General features: G+C 43.4%; 1 protein-coding gene across 1 annotated transcript in view; it reads left to right on the top strand.

Annotated features, from left to right (window-relative positions):
* The window catches only part of Gckr (glucokinase regulator), a 30561-nt gene extending 10392 nt beyond the window's left edge, over positions 1–20169 (top strand). The window contains exons 12-19 of the mRNA NM_013120.2: positions 29–126; positions 441–517; positions 881–977; positions 1635–1732; positions 1821–1904; positions 17378–17527; positions 19209–19343; positions 19781–20169. Of these exons, the coding sequence (NP_037252.1) occupies positions 29–126; positions 441–517; positions 881–977; positions 1635–1732; positions 1821–1904; positions 17378–17527; positions 19209–19343; positions 19781–19957 (916 nt within the window). The 3' untranslated portion in view covers positions 19958–20169. The remainder of the gene's footprint in view (positions 1–28; positions 127–440; positions 518–880; positions 978–1634; positions 1733–1820; positions 1905–17377; positions 17528–19208; positions 19344–19780) is intronic.

Here is a 20169-nt window from a genome sequence, read left to right as displayed (position 1 = left end):
ATGCGCCCGGCCTCTGGCTCATTCTCAGCCTGGAGAAGAAAGGCCGAGTGCACTTGGTTGGCTGGCAGACTCTCGGCATCATTGCCATTATGGACGGAGTAGAGTGCATCCACACTTTTGGTGCTGGTGAGTCCCGAGTCCTGATGTGCTCCTGATTCCAAGTACCCGGCCAATTAGTCCAGTATTAAAACTTTCCTGCAGACCCCTGAGGTTCCCCAGTGTCTATCCATCCTACACAAGGAGGCGCTTCCATTGAATACTTCTTTCATTTGAAGCATCAAATTCTCTTAGTTCCCATTCCAGTGCTTCTAATAGTCCCTCTCATAGACTATCACTCACCCACATCCCACTTTCTGACATCTTCGTAGCCCTTGACGTCTAGAGCCTTCCTTTTTTCTAAAGCCCACCATTTTTTCCCTCTCTGATCTTACATTCCCCAGATTTCCAAGATATCCGTGGCTTTCTTATTGGTGACCACAGTGACATGTTTAACCAGAAGGATGAACTCACCAACCAGGTTGGAAAAGGATAGGACTTGGGAAGTTGTGGAATTCCCTGGTGTGCAGAGGGCAGTAGGGAAGTAGAGCCTGGAGGTGGGGGAATATGAGGGGATAATCAGTCCCAGGAAGGACATGGTCCTCCAAGGTCAGAGGACATGGAACTCTGAATCAGTGGGGTTCAGAAGGCTCTGGGTTTGCCTGGCTTTAGTCCACTCACCTGCTCCATCACCTTTGCAAAATGCTACCATTTTGAACCCTGATTCTTTTTAACTGAAACCAAAAGGGCTGTATTAGGTGTCCCCTAGGGTCCCCTTCAGTCTTCAAGTCTCTGCTCTTGAGTGTCCTTTTGGAAGGAATTCTCCCATCTTCTTCTGTCCCAGGGTCCCCAGTTCACCTTCTCCCAGGATGACTTCCTGACTTCCATCCTGCCATCCCTCACGGAGACTGACACCGTGGTCTTCATTTTTACCCTGGATGGTGAGCAGGAGGATGGGAACAGTGGGGGTTGGTTTACAGGAGCTGTTTTTCTGAGTCTCAGGGTGCCTTGTCAGAGGGAGGATGCCTGAAGTGTATCCTATTGTCATGATAAGACACCATGACCAAAAGCAATCTGGGGAAGGAAGGGTTTATTTCATCTTATAATGTATAAGTCTATCACTGAGGGAAGTTAGGGCAGGAACTTGAGCAGAAGCCATGGGCAAGTGCGACTTACTGTCTGTCGTTCCCCATGGCTCTCTAGTCTGCTTTCTTTCTTTCTTTTTTTTTTTTTTTTTTGGTTCTTTTTTTCGGAGCTGGGGACCGAACCCAGGGCCTTGCGCTTCCTAGGTAAGCGCTCTACCACTGAGCTAAATCCCCAGCCCCTCTAGTCTGCTTTCTTATGGCACTCAAGACTGATAGCCCAGGGGTGGCACTGCCCCCTGTGAGCTAGGCCCATCAATCAATCAAGAAAAATGCACCACAGGCTTGCCCACACTAGAAGTTCCCTTTTGCCAAATGATTCTGGCTTGTGTCAAGTTCACATAAAACTACCCAGCACAGAGGGACCGGATGAGTGAGCTGGGTGGACCCTGGGGTGGTAGGAAGACCTGTTTCATAGCCCAGCCTTTTCACCCCCATGTCTCCTATCCCATCCAGATAACCTCACAGAAGTACAGGCCCTGGCAGAAAGAGTGAGAGAGAAGTGCCAGAACATCCAGGCCCTGGTGCACAGCACTGTGGGGCAGTCCTTGCCGGTGAGTGTCGGCACTGGGGAGAAGACCTAGGCATGGTGTGGCCAAGGCCTTCTGAAACAAACCACCCTGTTCATCTCTTTCTCCTCAGGCCCCTCTAAAGAAACTCTTTCCCTCACTCATCAGTATCACGTGGCCACTTCTTTTCTTCGATTATGAAGGGACCTATGTTCAGGTAGGTGGAAATGAGAAGATAATGTTTCCTAAGGAGAGGAGTCCAAAAACCCCAAAGCCAGATGGATGGAGAAAAGCCTGAATATTTGTTTAGTCTTCGCCCCTCCCCAAGCTGGGTAAATACTTGATTTCTCATGTCTCCAAAGAGAGTTGCCAAGGCAACAGGGTTCGGTGCTTTCTAGGAATATACAGAAAGGGCAAGACAGGCCACTGATTTTTTTTTTTTGGGGGGGGGGACAGGTTCATTGTTGACACTGAAGTCAATTATCACTACCCAAAAGCTTTCAAGGAACTTTCTTTTGCATGGTTCACTATGCTGACATAATCCAGATGTTACCCTGATGGAGTTCTCCCTCAACAGAGAAACTATAATGGAGAGGAATCATAGAAATACCAAGCAGTTTGTATGCTCTTTGCGGTTTGGTTTGGCGCTTTACTGTTCTCACACACGACCTGCCTACTCTCCACAGGGCAGAGGCAGGGCCCAGAAGGAGGGGTCTCGGAGAGGGTTCTTCTAACAGTATTCAAACTGCTTCCTTCTGGAAGCTTCCAGATTTGACCAGATGGAGCCAGCACAGGGCCTCAAGGAACCTAGAGCTCTTATGAAAATGTTTCTCCCCAGTGGGAGGTCCACAGTCCTTTGTCTTTTGTTCTAAATAGTGTTTCGGTGTTCTGTCCCTACTTCTTGGCATGCTTCCCACATCCACAGTCCCCGCTGACATCGCCTGTTTTTGGAGAAATCGTCTCTGATTAGGTTTTCATTGTCTTGGCCATATTACATTCTTCTCCACACTTACTGAGCCCTAATACAAGTATATATACCCTGGGGAATATCCCATATCTTTTATCTCAGTTCTCGTAGCAATCTCCAAAGCATGTGTGTTCACTTTCACTGTCTCCTTGGCCCCTTATTTCTGCTTTTAATATAGTGACATTTTATTTAGATTTTGGTCTGTATTCCAATCTATTAGGTTTTTTTGTTTTTGTTTTTGTTTTTTTTTTTCCCCCTTGGTGGTTTTTAAGCTTTCACTTGATGCTGGTTTCATCTCTCCACATGGAATTGTCTGAAAGAAAGTTTCTGCTGGAGTCTGGCTCCAGAGGGGTTCAGGTCCCAAAGACGAGTTGTGGAGTCGGTGAGGGAACGAGACTGACATCATCTGAGGGTGACTCAGGATAGCTTGGTGGTTATGGGGGGAAAAAACCACCTTTTTACTCCATTATTGCACAATAAATAGCTTAGCCACTAGTAATCTTGAAAGCAAGCAGACTTAATGATAACAAGATCATTTTAAACCTGATCACAGATCGTTTTTAACCTGTTTCAGCCCTATTTTTTTTTTGAACATCCAGAATGAACGAGGTCATCAATTTTATTACAGCGTTTTTCTTTGAGGCAAAAACAAGTTCAGCAAGCATCTAAACCCTCATTGTTCTCTAAGATTCAGTAACCTTAGAGACCACGTGTCCTTTTGCATCCCTTCCTGCAAGGTCTCAGGCTTTGTGGTCAGGAGGTGCCAGACATCGAGTCCTGCGAAACAAACCCAAAAGATCACGTTTCCTTCCTCCAGGGGCATGAGGCAGAGCTTGTACCAGGAAGCGTCGTAAGCATCGAGCCATTTCCTAATTGTGTCCCTGTGTGCCTTGGTCTTACAACATGGGCCTGTTCTCCTCGTAAGACTCCCAAAGGGAAGGTTCTAGCTTCTTACTCTGTTTCCATTGTGCCACCGCATCCTGATTGATTCCTTCAACGTATGCTCCTGTGTGTGGCAGACGGGGATCAAGCCAGTCTAGCTTCTTGACAGAATCTGCTTCTCGTGGGGCATACCAGGTCTTGCCATTCATCCTGTGAGCCTGGGCCCATTGTTTCTCCCGACCGTATGATGGTTTCATCCATAGGACCAGGTGTACGTAAGAGTTTCCGGCACCGTCTTTCAGTTAGCGAATCTGCAGCTTCTCTGTTCTTGGTACAAACCGAGGAGCACAGAGGGGATTCTTGGGCAGAAGTAGGCAGAGTTATCATGTTGTATGGTTCCACAGTGGCGGAGATTAGTTTCCAAAGATTTACTTTGTTTAGCAAGGCTGCTATTGTATACATTTAAAGCCTTTCCCAAAGCCCAGACAGAATTTCCTTTGGGAAAGAGGCATAAGGAAACTCCCATAATGCATAGCGAGAATCATCAAAATGAAAGTCAAAGGATGCACGTGTGTCTCTTTCTTGGCGAGGCTACGTTGGCATTCAGTAGTGGTGATAGGTGCTGTCTCTCTGTGTCCTGTCCCCCAGCAGTCCTTATCCACTGTTTCCGAATGTGCTGCTGATTTCCCCTTGACTCAGTTTTTCCCCGAGGTGACTCGCAACTGGTGATTTTTCTATTTCTAGCTCTCTTCCTCTCATACATTCATTAACTGGTGTTCTTGTCTAAGGAGCTTCTGATTCACTCCCTACCCCGACTGTATTTGTTTAATGTCATTATGGACTCATGAATTTTCTTTTTATTGTTAAATGTTTAGATTTTTTTTCTTTTTCTTTTCTTTTCTTTTTTTTTTTTTTTAGACAGGGTTTCTATGTAGCCAAGGCTGAACTGGAACTATTATAAGGCCCAGACTGGCCTTGAACTCATAACTCTCCTACCTCAGCCTCCAGAATACTGGGATTTCAGACATCCATCACTGTGCATGACTTAGGTGTGTTTTAATATATTTTAAATTTTTATTTCATTTTATTTTATGTTTATATGTATGCATGTGTGTGCCTGCTTGTCTGAGTGTATGCCATGCGTGTACAGTGCTCCGGGCCACAGGAGGGCATTGGATCTCCTGAAGTTACAGGTGATCGTGAACTTCAGAGCAGCAAGAGCTCTTCACCCTCAGCCCCTCAATACTCACCCTTTATTCCACGCCCCCGACAACAACTTTTTTTGAGACAGGATTTCCTCGTGTCATCCTGGCTGTCCTGGAGCTCACTTTGTAGACCAGGCTGGCTTCAAACTCACAGAGATCTGCCCACCACAGCCTCCTGAAGGCTGGAACCAAAGGCATGTTCCAACATGCCCAGCTTCCCCTAATATATATTCATTCTCTCTCTCTCTCTCTCTCTCTCTCTCTCTCTCTCTCTCTCTCTCTCTCTCTCTCTCCCCCGCCCTCTGCTAACATTTTAAAAACAATTCTTCTCTCATATATTACATCGCAACCTCAGTTTCCCCTCCCCTTTCTCCTCCCTGTCCCTCTCCCCCTCCCCCAGATCTATCCCTCCTTTGTTTCCCTTCAGAAAAAAGCAGGCCTCCCAGGGATATCAACCGAACATAGCCCATCAAGTTACAACAAGACAAGGCACATCCCCTCATATTAGAGTCGGACAAGGCAGCTCAGTAGGAGAAAAAGCCCCCAGAGCAGGCAGGACTCAGAGACAGTCCCACCCCCCACTGGATATAGAATACATTCTCTCTCTTTTTCTTTTCTTTTCTTTTTTTTCCTGGAGCTGGGGATCGAACCCAGGACCTTGCGCTTGCGCTTGCTAGGCAAGCGCTCTACCACTGAGCCAAATCCCCAACCCCAGAATACATTCTCTCTCTCTCTCTCTCTCTTTTTTTTTTTCTTTTTTCTCTTTTTCGGAGCTGGGGACCGAACCCAGCGCTCTACCACTGAGCTAAATCCCCAACCCTACATTCTCTTAATACTTAATTTTCATTGTAAGCCTCAGAATCAGAACTTGTTCAAATTGACTCCCTTGGGCCTGGTCATATCCATACTTAAACATACTTCTGGTGTTTCTTTTTGGAAAAAAAAAAAAGAACAAAGAAAAACTACTTCTTATTTCTGGGCAGGGGGTGGCAGACACTTTTCATCTCTGTGCTTTGCTTACCGTCTTCTGAGTGTCACTCCATTACAGGGCCTGGATCTCTTCCTCACTGTGGATGTACCTGTGAGATAGTTTACCTGGCCTATCTCTTATTTGGGGCATTTGCTTATTTCAACATTTCTCCATTGCCCATAACAATGCAATCAATGCGAGTGTAGCCCAAGTGTTTCTTTGAGATAAATACCTAGAAATGTTGGCTCCCTGTCAAAGGGAAACGCCAGTGTCCCTATGTTAGATGCTGTACGGTTTTCTTCCATAAACTCTGTGCTGCCTTCCTTTTCCATAGCTGCCGGGCCACACAGCCTCCCAGAGACTTACTTTTCTTTCTTTCTTTTTTTTTTTTTTAAGGATTTATTTGTTATATATAAGAACACTGTAGCTGTCCTCAGACACACCAGAAGAGGGTGTCAGATCTCATTACAGATGGTCGTGAGCCACCATATGGTTGCTGAGATTTGAACTCAGGACCTCTGGAAGAGCAAGCAGTCAGTGCTCTTAACCACTGAGCCATCTCTCCAGTCCAAGACTTATTTTTCACTGTAAATTCAAAGCCATTCTTTATCCTTCCGTTTTTTGGCAGGTGCTAATTCACTTTCAAGGGTAGAAAAATTGCAACATTGTACATAGCCAGTCCAATGCAAACAAGACTTACTTAGACCAAGCATTTAGTAAACATTAAGGGCCTAATGACAAATACTCCTCTAGCAGACAAAGATGTCTGTTAAAGCCATTAAGATTGCCTGAAAATTGATAATCTCACATTTTTGTAATAACTCTAAAGTCCTAAAGTTTCTTTATATTAAACATGTACCAGAGGTCTAAAGGAATGACATATTGATAATAATGTAAGGCTGTATCTATTGATTTTTCTCTAAGGTGTGTCTCTGTAACTATGTCAGGAAAGTAAAGTTTTTTTCCTTTTATTAAAATTTAATTTTTTTTTACCTTATTCACTTTACATCTCCTCACTACCCTATTCCCAGTCACCCCCTCCTATCATCCTCCCCCTCTCCCCTTCTCCTCTGATCAGGTGGCCTCTAGAGGCTTTTGTCTAGCTTCTGGATTTTTGTCACCTCGATCAATGAGAAATTCAACTGTGGTGTAATTTTCATGTGTGCTACAGTATTTATTGACATTTTGAAGCAGTGAAACAGTACCCAGCCCTTCACACACACTATGCAAGAGCTCTGCTACTGAGCCACACCCCAGCCTGCATCTCTATTATGTGAGAAGCAGAGCCCTGTGTTCCTCTCTGTCCCCTCTCTGTTCTCCTCCACCTCCCTCCCTGCTCTCTTTTGCGTCTGCCTCCCGCTTTACCCCTCCTCTCAGTTGCCCTGGAACTCCCTGTGTCAAATCCATAGCGATAATTTCTGTGTGGGGATTACAGATGTCAGCCACCATACCCAGTTTTTTATTTATGTACTTATTTTATTTTTTATCGGATAGTTCTTATTTACATTTCAAATGTTATTCCCTTTCCCAGTTTCCCGTCCATAAGCCCCCTATCCCATTTCCCTCCTCTATAAGGGTGTTCCCCCTCCCCAACCAACCCCACTTCCTACCTCCTCACCCTGACGTTCCTATTCACTGGGGATCCAACCTTGGCAGGTCCAACAGCTTCTCCTCCCATTGGTGCCCAACATGGCCATCCTCTGTTACATATGCAGCTGGAGCCATGTGTCTGTCCATGTGTAGTCTTTGGGTGGTGGTTTAGTCCCTGGGAGCTCTGGTTGGTTGGCATTGTTGTTCTTATGGAGTTGCAACCCCTTTAGCTCCTTTAATCCTTTCTCTAACTCCTCCAATGGGGACTCCATTCTCAGTTCAATGGTTTGCTGCTAGCATTTGCTTCTCTATTTGACATGTCTGGCTGAGTCTCTCAGGAGACAGCTATATCAGGCTCCTGTCAGCGTGCACTTCTTGGCTTCATCAATATTGTCTAGGTTTGGTGACTGTATATATATGGGCTGTGTATTTATATATACATATACATATATATATATATATATATATGTATGCCCCAGGGGGGGCAGGGTCTGAATGGCCATTCCTTCAGTCTCTGCTTCAAACTTTGTCTCCATATCTCCTCCTATGAATATTTTTGTTCCCCCTTTTAAGAAGAACTGAAGCATCCACACTTTGGTCATCCTTCATCTTGAGCTTCATGTGGTCTGTGGATTGTATCTTGGGTAACTTGAGCTTTTGAGCTAATATCCCCTTATCAATGAGTGCATTCTATGTATTTTTTTTTTGTGACTGAGTTACCTCACTCAGAATGATATTTTCCAGTTCCATCCATTTGCCTATGAATTTCATGAAGTCATTGTTTTGATATGGAGTCATTGTGTAGATGTACCACATTTTCTGTATTCATTCCTCTGTTGAAGGGCATCTGGGTTCTTTCTAGCTTCTGGCTATTATAAGTAAGACTGTTATGAACATAGTGAAGCATGTGTCTTTGTGGTATGTTGGAGCATTGTTTGGGTATATGCCCAAGAGAGGTATAGCTGGGTCCTCAGGTAGTGCAATGTCCAATTTTCTAAGGAACCTCCAGAGTGGTTGTACCAGCTTGCAATCCCACCAAGCATGGAGGAGTGTTCCTCTTTCTCCACACCCTTGCCAGCATCTGTTGTCACCTGAGTTTTTGATCTTAGCCATTCTGACTGGTGTGATGTGGAATCTCAGGGATGTTTTGATTTGCATTTCCCTGATGACTAAGGTTGTTGAACAATTCTTCTTTTTTTTTTTTCTTTTCTTTTTTTAGGAGCTGGGGACCAAACCCAGGGTCTTGGGCTTGCTAGGCAAGTGCTCTCCCACTGAGCTAAATCCCCAACCCCCAAAGGCAGGGTTTTTTTTCTTTTTTTCAGAGCTGGGGACCAAACCCAGGGCCTTGCGCTTGCTAGGCAAGCGCTCTACCACTAAGCTAAATCCCCAGCCCTAAAATAGACTTTACAACTTTTATTTTGTCTTTTTTTTCCTTCCCTGGAGCTGAGGATCGAACCCAGGGCCTTGTGCTTGCTAGGCAAGTGCTCTACCACTGAGCTAAATCCCCAACCTTTGAACAATTCTTTAAGTATTTCTCAGATATTCACTATTCCTCAACTGAGAATTCTTTGTTTAGCTTTGTATCCCATTTTTAATAGGATTATTTGGCTCTCTGGAGTCTAACTTCTTGAGCTCCTTGTATATATTGGATATTAGCCCTCTATCAGATATAGAATTGATAAAGATCTTTTCCCAATCTGTTGGTTGCCATTTTGTCCTAACGACAGTGTCCTTTGCCTTACAGAAGCTTTGCGGTTTTATGAGGTCCTATTTGTCGATTCTTTTTTTTTTATTTATTTTTTTTTTTTGGTTCTTTTTTTTCGGAGCTGGGGACCGAACCCAGGGCCTTGCGCTTCCTAGGTAAGCGCTCTACCACTGAGCTAAATCCCCAGCCCCATATCTGTAGATTCTTGATCTTAGAGCATAAGGCATTGGTGTTTTGTTCAGAAAAATTTCCTCAGTGCCCATGTGTTCAAGGCTCTTCCCCACTATTTCTTCTATTAGTTTGAGTGTATCTGGTTTTATGTGGACCAGATGGGTTTTATGTTTTATCCCCTTGGACTTGAGCTTTGTACAGGGCAATAAGAATGGGTCAATTTGCATTCTTCTACATGCTGACTTCCAGTTGAACCAGCACCATTTGTTGAAAATGCTATCTTTCTTCCTTTAGATGGTTTTAGCTCTTTTGTCAAAGATCAAGTGACCATAGGTGTGTGGGTTCATTTATGGATCTTCAGTTCTCTTCCATTGATCTACCTGCCTGTCTCTGTACTAATACAATATAGTTTTTATCACTACTGCTTGAGGTCAGGGATGGTGATTCTCCCAGAAGTTCTTTATTGTTGAGGATAGTTTTTGCTATCCTGGGTTTTCTGTTATTCCAAATGAATTCGCAAATTGCTCTTTCTAACTCTATGAAGAATTGAGTTGGCATTTTGGTGGGGATTGCATTGAATTTGTAGATTGTTATTGGCACAATAACCATTTTACTATATTAATCCTGCCAATCCATGAGCATGATCTTTCTATCTTCTGAGATCTTCTTCAATTTCTTTCTTCAGAGACTTGAAGTTCTTGTCATACAGATCTTTCGCTTGCTTGGAGAGAGTCACATTGAAGTGTTTTATATTATTTGGGACTATTGTGAAGGGTGTCATTTCCCTAATTTCCTTCTCAGCCTGTTTATTCTTTGAGGAGAGGAAGGCTACTGATTTATTTGAGTTAATTTTATTCCTAGCCACTTTGCTGAAGTTGTTTATCAGGCTTAGTAGTTCTCTGGTGGAACTTTTGGGGTCACTTAAGTACACTATCATAGCATCTGCAAATAGTGATATTTTGATTTTTTGCTTTCCAATTTGTATCCCTTTGACCTCTTTTTGTTGTCCGATTGTTCTGGCTAGAACTTTGAGTACTATATTGAATAAGTAGGGAGAGAATGGGCAGCTTTGTCTAGTCCCTGATTTTAGTGGGATTGCTTCAAGTTTGTCTCCATTTAGTCTGATGTTGGCTACTGGTTTGCTGTATATTGCTTTTTATATTGTTTAGTTTTGGGCCTTAAATTCCTGATCTTTCCAAGACTTTTAACATGAAGGGGTGTTAACTTTTGTCAAATGCTTTCTCAGCATCTAATGAGATGATCATGTTTTTTTTTCCTTTGAGTTTGTTTACATAGTGGATTGTGTTGATGGATTTCTGTATATTGAACCATCCCTGCATCCCTGGGATGAAGCCTAGTTGATCATGGTGGATGATTGTTTTGATGTGTTCTTGAATTCAGTTTGTGAGAAATTTATTGGGTACTTTTGCATCAATATTCATAAGGGAAATTGGCCTGAAGTTCTCTTTCTTTGTTGGGTCTTTGTGTGGTTTAGGTATAAGCGTAATTGTGGCTTCATAGAAGGAGTTGGGTAGCGCTCCGTCTGTTTCTCTTTTGTGGAATAGTTTGGACACTATTGGTATGAGGTCTTCTATGAAGGTCTGATAGAATTCTGCACTAAACCCATCTGGACCTGGGCTTTTTTTGGTTGGGAGACTTTTAATGACTGCGTCTATTCTTTAGGAGTTATGGGACTATTTAGATGGTTTATCTGATCCTGATTTAACTTTGGTTTCTGATATCTGTCTAGAAAATTGTCCATTTCATACAGATTTTCCAGTTTTGTTGAATATAGGCTTTTGAGGCAGGATCTGATGATTTTTTGAATTTTCTTAGATTCTGTTGTTATGTCTCCCTTTTCATTTCTGATTTTGTTAATTTGGATACTGTCTCTGTACCCTCTGGTTAGTCTGGTTAAGGGTTGATCTATCTTGTTGATTTTCTCAAAGAACCAGCCCCTGTTTTTCTTGATTCTTTGCATAGTTCCTTTTGTTTCTACTTGGTTGATTTCAGCCCTGAGTTTGATTATTTCCTGCCTTCTACTCTTGAGTGCATTTGCTCCTTTTTGTTCTATAGCTTTTAGGCGTGCTGTCAAGCTGCTGATGTATGCTCTCTCCTGTTTCTTTCTGCAGGCACTCAGAGCTATGAGTTTTCCTCTTAGCACTGCTTTCATTGTGTCCTATAAGTTTGGGTATGTTGTACCTTCATTTTCATTAAATTCTAAAAGCTCTTTAATTTCTTTCTTTATTTCTTCCTTGACCAAGTTATCACTGAGTAGAATATTGCTCAACTTCCATGTATATGTGGACCTTCTGTTGTTATTGTTATTGAAGACCAGCCTTAGTCCGTGGTGGTCTGATAGGATTCATGGGATTATTTCAATTTTCTTTTTTTTTTTTTTTTTCCGGCGCTGGGGACCGAACCCAGGGCCTTGCGCTTCCTAGGCAAGCACTCTACCACTGAGCTAAATCCCCAACCCCTCAATTTTCTTATATCTGTTTAAACCTGTTTTGTGACTGATTATATGGTCAATTTTAGAGAAGGTACCATGAGGTGCTGAGAAGAAGGTATAATCTTTTGTTTTAGGATAAAATGTTCTATAAATGTCTGTTAAATCCATTTGGTTCATAACTTCTGTTAGTTTTTCTATGTCTCTGTTTAGTTTCTGTCCATTGATCTGCCCATTGATGAGAGTGGGGTGTTGAAATCTTCTACTATTATTGTGTGAGGTACAATGTGTGCTTTGAGTGTTAGTAAGGTTTCTTTTATGAATGTAAGTGCTCTTGCATTTGGAGCATAGATATTCAGGATTGAGAATCTTGGTGGATTTTTCCTTTGATGAATATCTCTTTTTTGATAACTTTTGGTTGAAAGTCGATTTTATTCAATATTAGAATGGCTACTCCAGCTTGTTTCTTGGGACCATTTGCTTGGAAAATTGTTTTTCAGCCTTTTACTCTGAGGTAGTATCTGTCTTTGTCTATGACATGTTTCCTGTATGCAGCAAAATACATACATATCCTCTTTACATATCCAGTCTGTTAGTCTATGTCTTTTTATTGGGGAATTGAGTCCATTGATGTTAAGAGATATTAAGCAATAGTGATTGTTGTTTCCTGTAATTTTTGTTGTTAGAGGTGGAATTATGCTGTGTGTCTCTCTTCGTTTGGTTATGTTGCAAGGAGATTACGTTCTTGCTTTTTCTAGGGTGTAGTTTCCCTCCTTGTGTTGGAGTTTTCCATCTATTATCCCTTGTAAGGCTGGATTTTTAGAAAGATAATTGTGTAAATTTGGTTTTGTCATGGATTATCTTGATTTCTCCATCTATGTTAATTGAGAGTTTTGCTGGCTATAGTAGCCTGAGCTGGCATTTGTGTTCTCTTAGGGTCTGTAACATCTGGCCAGAATCTTTTGGTTTTCATAGTCTCTGGTGATAAGTCTGGTATAATTCTTACATGTTATTTGACCTCTTTCCCTTACTGCTTTTAATTTTTTCTTTGTCTTTGTGTGTTTCGTTTTTTTAACTGTTATGTGACAGGAGGAGTTTCTTTCCTGTTCCAATCTATTTGGGGTTCTGTAGGCTTCTTGTATGTTTATGGGCATTTCTTTCTTTAGGTTAGGGAAGTTTTCTTCTATAATTTTGTTGAAGATATTTACTGGCCCTTTAAGTTGGGAGTCTTCATTCTCTTCTATACCTATTATTCTTAGGTTTAATCTTCTCTTTGTATCCTGGGTTTCCTGGATGTTTTGGGTTAGGAGCTTTTTGCATTTTACATTATCTTTGATGATTGTGTCAATGTTTTCTATGGTATCTTCTGTCCCTGAGATTCTCTCTTCAATCTCTTATATTCTCTTGGTGATGCTTGCATCTATGATTCCTGATCTCTTCCCTAGGTTTTCTATTTCCAGGGTTGTCTCCCTTTGTGCTTTCTTTATTGTTTCTATTTCCATTTTAAAATCCTGGATGGTTTTGTTCAATTCCTTCACCTGTTTGGCTGTGTTTTCCTATAATTCTTTAAGGAATTTTTGTGTTCCCTCTTTAAAGGCTTCTACTTGTTTACCTGTATTTCTTTAAGGGAATTATTTATGTCCTTCTTAAAGTCCTCTATCACCATGAGATGTGATTTTAAATCCAAATTTCATTTTTCTGGTGTGTTTGGATATCCAGTATTTGCTTTGGGGGAAGAACTAGGCTCTGATGATGCCCAGTAGTCTTGGTTTCTGTTGCTTATTTTCCTTCTCTTGCCTCTCACCATCAGGTTGTCTCTGGTGTTAGCTTGTCTTGCTGTCTCTGACAGTGGCTTGACCTTCCTGTAAGCCTGTGTGTCAGCACTCCTGTAGACCTGTTTTCTTTCAGCCAGATCTGGGAACAAAGAGCTGCTCTTGGGTTTGTGTGTCCTAAGGCCTCCAGAAGGACAGAAGGGTTGATCTTACCTCTGCTCTCAGGTGTGTCAGTGTTCCTGGAGACTGGCTTTTGGCTTAGGCACAGGCAGAAACCGGAAGGGTCCTGCCTCTGACTGCTACTAGGTTCCCATATCCAGAGGGCACTAGGCAGGTTCCTCTTGGGCCAGGAATGTGAGCAGAAGTGGAGGTCTCCCCTCAGCAATCAGGATTGTCCACACTTCTGAGTGTCCAGCTCTCTGCCCCACAGGATTTGGGTGCAGAGAGCTGTGGGAGTGGTTCAGCTCCAGGAGCAGGCAGAAACCGGAAGTCCATTCCCAGCCTTTGCATCCTTTTCTAACAGACCTTTAAGTCTTTTCTGACCCTTGACTTTGAGTTCTTTATGAAGCTGTTAGTGTTCTATATCTCATATATGTTGTAAATATATTCTTTTGACATTAATCTGCAAAAAAAAGTCTGATTTAATTTGTCTGATGTTGAAGTTGTCAGTCTCTGTTACCATTTGGGTCTTGAAGCACAGAAAGCACCCACACCAGTGCTGGTATGGCACCTGTGTGTTTCTTTTGCAATTCTTAGGAATTTTGTTTTCTTTTGTGTATGCAGTAAGGCATGAACCCATTTATATTTTCCTAAGCAACTATTTAATTTCCTTATTTAATTTTCTATTGCTATGACTAAGGTAACATAAAAGACAGCATTCAATTGGAGGACTGTTTACAGTTTCAGAGGTGTGGGCTTTTGAAACCTCAAAACCCACTCCTAGTGACACATCTCCAACAAAGCCACACCTCTTAATCCTTCCCAAACAGATCCACATTCAAGTGTATGGGGGTCATTCTCTTCAATCAACTACAACAGTTGTCTTAGTTTCATTTTTAAGTCTAGCTTGAGTGATTTAGGATGTTACATGTGCCATATACTCAAGTTCTGTGTGCTCTGATCCACAACAATACAGTGAGTTTGCATGTATTTTTGTAATGTGAGAAGCATCATTCTGGGTCTCTCTCTCTCTCTCTCTCTCTCTCTCTCTCTCTCTCTCTCTCTCTCTCTCTCTCTTCAAGACATGGTTTCTCTTTGTAGCTTTGGCTGTCTTGGAACTTGCTCTGTAAGCCAGGCTGGACTTGAGCTCAGAGATCTGCTGACGTCTGCCTCCCAAATACTGGCAGACATCTGCCATTGCCACCTGGCACTTTCTGGATTTCCTATTTTGTTTCACTGGTCTGTCTTTGATACGCTAATGCCATGAGCTTAATTACAGAGAGTTTTGCATGTTTAATATTTGGAAGGCCCAGTCCTCCATTAAATACTAAGACTTTCCTAGCAATAACTGCAGATTTATTTTTCTATTTGAACTTTAAAGTCAATCATGCAAAATTTAAAATGACTTTGTTAGTGATACTTATGGGATAAATGGCTAATAATATAACTCAGATTTAACTGGCTTCTTTCCTACAGGCGGTGTGATACATGGCATATAGCATCTGTCTCAGTTAGGGTTTCTAGTGCTGTGATAAAACACCATAACCATAGCAGCATCAGAGAGAAGTGTTTATCGAATCTCACAAGTCACAGGTCAAACTCCATTGGTGAGGGACGCCAGGCTAGAAATTAAAGCAGAAGCCATAGAGAAGGCAGGTCACTGGCTTGCTCTTCATGGAGTGCTGTTTGCTTTGCCTAAGAACTACTTGCCCAAGGATGGCACTTGACACAGGAGGGATCTTTTATGTCAATCATTAATCTAGAAAATACCCCACAGACATGCCTACAGCCCAGTCTGATGAGAACAATTACTCGACTCCCACTCCCTTTTCCTAGATGACACTGTGTCGAGTTGACAAAGAACCAACCAATCTGATATTTTCTTACTCAGCGTCTGTGTCATGTACTTATTAAATGTTTCAGTGAGCCAATGAGATGGCTCAGTGGGTAAAAAACACTTTCTGCATAAGCCTGGAAATCTGAGTTCAATCCCTGTTATCCATATGATGATGTTGGTGGTGGTGATGGTGGTGGTGATGTGATGGTGGTGGTGGTGGTGGTGGTGGTGGTGGTGGTGGTGGTGACGATGACGACGGTGACGGTGACAATGACGATGACGACAATGATGGTGATGATGAAACTTACTATATCTAGGTATGCTGCTGGGTACTTATAATCCTAGCACTTGGGAGGCTGAGACCAGACTGGACCACACAGTGAGCCTCTGTCTCAAAAAGCAACAAAAGGGTGGGGAGGTAAAATGGCTCAGTGAGTAAAGATGCTTGCCACCAAATCTGATCATCTGAGTTCAATCCCTAAGACCTAAGTGGTGGAAGGACAGACTGAACTCCCAATGGTTGTTGTCTGACTTCCACGTGTACTCTGTGTCACACAGGCATGCACAGAGATAAATACAATAAAAAGAAGATCTTTTAAAGATTTATTTAAGTTAGTATATATGTTGAGTACGCTGTCACTGTCTTCAGACACACCGGAAGAAGGCATCAGATCCCATTACAGATGGTTGTGAGCCACCATGTGGTTGCTGGGAATTGAACTCAGGACCTCTGGAAGAGCAGTCAGTGCTCTTAACTTCTGAGCCATTTCTCCAGCCCTAAGAAAATCTTTTGCAAATGAACAAAATAAGGCTGGAGAGATGTCTCAGTGGTGAAGAGCACTGACTGTTCTTCCAGAGGTCCTGAGTTCAATTCCCAGCATTCACATGGTGGCTCACAACTACCAATAATGGGATCCAATGCCCCTTTCTGGTGTGTCTGAAGACAGTGACAATGTACTCACATATATAAAATAAATAAATAAATAAATAAATAAATCTTTAAAAAAATGAACAAAACAGTTTCTAGCATTCACTCTTCCAAGGGTTTTTAATGGCAGTTTCGTACCATCAGAAGGACTGAGACTCTCAAATAGAATAAAGCCTCACCTCTGCCTTCAGGGAGACTAGCAGATAAGTGCCCAGTAATTTCCTCCTCCCACATCATAGAATCTGTGCATCCCCCAAGGGTCAAATAAAAACGTAGGGCTGGAGAGATGCCCTAGCAGTTAAGAGTACTTCTTGCTGTTCCAGAAGACCCAGGTTCAACCGGCAGCACCCACATAGCAGATAACAACAGTCACTAACCCCAGTTCCAAATAATCGGATACCCTCTTCTGGCCTCCAAGTTCACAACGTTCATGTGGTATCTAGACACACAGGCACGTTAAAAACACAATACCTTGTTTTTAAAAGTAAAGTAGAATGTTAAACCTGAAAATTTCTAGGAGAAAGACCAAGCCCACATTTGTCAAATTGAAACAAGCTTTATTAAATACTGTCCAGGAAGATGGATACCTGCTCCATCCATTCCTAGGGTTCCCAGAGATGACGTCAAGTTATGTTAATCAGATGCTTAAAAAGGCAAAACCCACACGGCCGTGTACATGCTGCCTTCATCCAATCAGGGACAAGCACACATTTTGATGTACTTCCTGTCTATGTACCTGCCACCTACCCGAGTCCAGGCACTTCCTACGCAGTTGGGGCAAGCAACCTTGTTTACTGAAGAGAAAATTGGTCGGTTATTAGCTTACAAAAACAGTCCCAGCGTTTCAGGAAGTTATCTGACCTTGGGCAACTGGGCTTTACGGGTTAAGTTTAGCCCTCACAAGAACAGAACAAAGAGTCTAAAACATTGTTAAAGTCTGGTCTCATCAAACAAACGATCTGGGTTCTGGTGTCTGATTCGCTACCACAGGCAGCTCTCCCGTTCGGTTTCTTTCCCAGCCTCTAACTTCCGGTTCCGGTGTGTTTGCATTTTAGAAGTTCCAGCGTGAGTTAAGCACCAAGTGGGTGTTGAATACAGTGAGTACTGGGGCCCATGTACTGCTGGGGAAGATCCTACAGAACCACATGCTGGACCTCCGCATCGCCAACTCCAAGCTCTTCTGGAGGGCGCTGGCCATGTTGCAGGTCAGAGCATGATGGGAGGACCCCAAATCTAGATGGCCACAGAAAGTATTTTTGCAAAGTTGGGGAGCGGTGTAGGGTCAGGGGCTGCTTTTTTTCCACAGGCATATCTTGGTATAACCTCTGGTCTGCATGTGTTCACACACAGCTATATTGATGGGGTCCCTGCAGGTGTCATATGGGGAAGCGAGTCACGTGAATAGCTATGAATGAAAACCCAGTGTAGCTTGGCACTGTCACCCTGGATCAGACTTCAGAGGCTCTAATGCAAGTGGTTCATTATGGGCGTATTTAGAACACAGTGCAGTTTCAGAAAAGGTTCCCAGGCAACAATCAGTCCAATTCCAGGTGCACAATAAAGCTTAAGGTGTGACTACATAGAAACTCTTTTACGAAGTATATGTGACCATGAGGGTGGGTTCTATAGCTAAAAGGCCTAGAATCTAGTGTGGTCTCTGAGCACAGAGATCAGCAGGCCATAAAGTACATATGACATCTTCCCTAAAGATGGTATTGATCTAGGGAGGGAAGACTCTGGGATAAACATTCTGGGGGATTTGGGTGAGGTCTGTTTCTATAGCAAAAGGTGAGGGAGGTCGGTCTCCACAGATAGCAAAAGGTCACCAGGCTGTTAACAAAATGCACTCTCAGCTTGCTGGATGGGATGCAGGTATTTGATCTTTAGCTCCTCCATTGAGGATTAACATTCCTGCTTCCCTTAGTGCTTTGGGTGAGTACAGGACCTCTGTGCCCCGGACCAGTTCATGAGTGTGAAACTATAACCTCCAGGTAACATTCTTTAAGTTTCAAGAATTCAACAGAAACTCAACTCTTCGCTGGGCAGTGGTGGTGCACGCCTTTAATCTCAACTCCAGAGGCAGAGGCAGGTGGATCTTTAAGTTCTAGGACAGCCAGGGCTACACGGAGAAAACATGTCTTTAACCAAACCAAACCAAACCAAACCAAACCAAACCAAAACAAAACAAAACAAAACAAAACAAAACAAAACAAAACAAAGACAAAGCAAAAAGAAATCCAACGTGTATTCCTCTAAGCCAAATGCTAGTCTAACATCCTGGCCATTAGCAACCTCAGTGGGAAGGAGTCTCTCTGTCCCGGGTGACTTGAGGAGTACCGGGCAGAGGGCTCTTATTGGCTTGTCTTGGGTCATGTGCACAACCTTGAACCAATCACTGCCCTCCAGGGGAAAGGATACTCTGTCAGCCTCCTTTGTGGGTCGTCAAGCCGACTTTGGGGTGGGATGGGAGATGGGCTTGATTATTTCTTACAGCCCCCAGAATGGAGACTAACAGTTATTCGGGGGGAAGGGAACGCTAATGCCAGAGAAGGGAGAAAACAGCTGCTGACCAGAGAGCATGGTGGATGGTCTTGAAAGTTGCTATCCTTGATCACTGACCTGTGGGGTTGTTGGGCACCAGTTGTAACTCTCACCAATTTCCTACTCATTATGGGCAAGTGATGGTTTACCACTAACTCCTTTAACCCAATTTTTCTTTATACCTCGTGATTATAGGACTGTCAGAAGGGACATTCTCTGTGGTGTCTACAGCCAGTCTTCAGGATTACAGCCCCCACTTTCTCATGTCACTTCCTTCTCCCGTGTCACTAGTCTCAGTTCTCCTTGGCATCTACCCTGACGCTGACCTCATTGTTTCTTCCACAGAGGTTCTCTGGACAGTCCAAGGCTCGCTGCATTGAGAGCCTCCTTCAAGCAATCCACTTTCCTCAACCACTGTCGGATGATGTCCGCGCCGCTCCCATCTCCTGCCACGTCCAGGTTGCCCACGAGAAGGAAAAGGTACCTTTCCCTGGCTGGCTGTTCAACAAATGCTTTTTGAGGATCTTAAGCGTCTTTGGAACTTTGTGTGACAACTGCGTTTACAAAGCTGCCACGTAGAGCTCCCATTTGGAGGGATGGGTGGATGGGGTAGGGGTGGGGTGAGGAGGTACGACTGTGACAGAAGCTACAGAGGCAAAAAAAAGATACCAACAAGGGGTCTTCTGTTTCGCCTTGGAGGGGCATCAAGAAAGAGGAAGAGAAGGACTCTTTGCATGGGAGTTTTCCAGCGTTGGTGGTGGTTTTTCTCTGCTCTCGACCGTACCTCTTTGTAGCCCAGATAACAACCTTATATACTTGTTTCCAACCTAACCCCTATGCCCAATTCTCTAGCTCCTCCAGGGTTCTTCCTCAAATGGCCGTACCTTTTCTTCAGCTCTCCCTGCTCCTCCCCACAGGTGATCCCCACAGCCTTGCTGAGCCTCCTACTCCGGTGCTCCATCTCTGAGGCTAAGGCACGCCTGTCTGCAGCTTCTTCAGTCTGTGAGGTTGTTAGGAGCGCCCTCTCTGGGCCGGGTCAGAAGCGCAGCACGCAAGCCCTTGAAGACCCTCCCGCCTGTGGGACCCTGAATTGATATTTCTAGAACCATGGAGGGGCAGAGTCTCCGTCCACTTCCAAGGGGACATGTGCCAGCAGTACACGCTGTGGGAAGAACTCAGTTTCGGGTGGGTGGGGCCTAACTGCCCAGAATTGGGGAAGAGCCCTGTTCTCAACCGGATTATTTCCATTTTTACTGGTGTCTTCTGAACTCAGAAATAAAACTAAATGTCTTGTTTTGGAACATAA

This window comes from Rattus norvegicus, chromosome 6 (genome assembly GCF_021556685.1).
Source record: "Rattus norvegicus strain SHRSP/BbbUtx chromosome 6, alternate assembly SHRSP_T2T, whole genome shotgun sequence".
NCBI lineage: Eukaryota > Metazoa > Chordata > Mammalia > Rodentia > Muridae > Rattus > Rattus norvegicus.
This window is presented reverse-complemented; position numbering and strand designations above follow the sequence as displayed.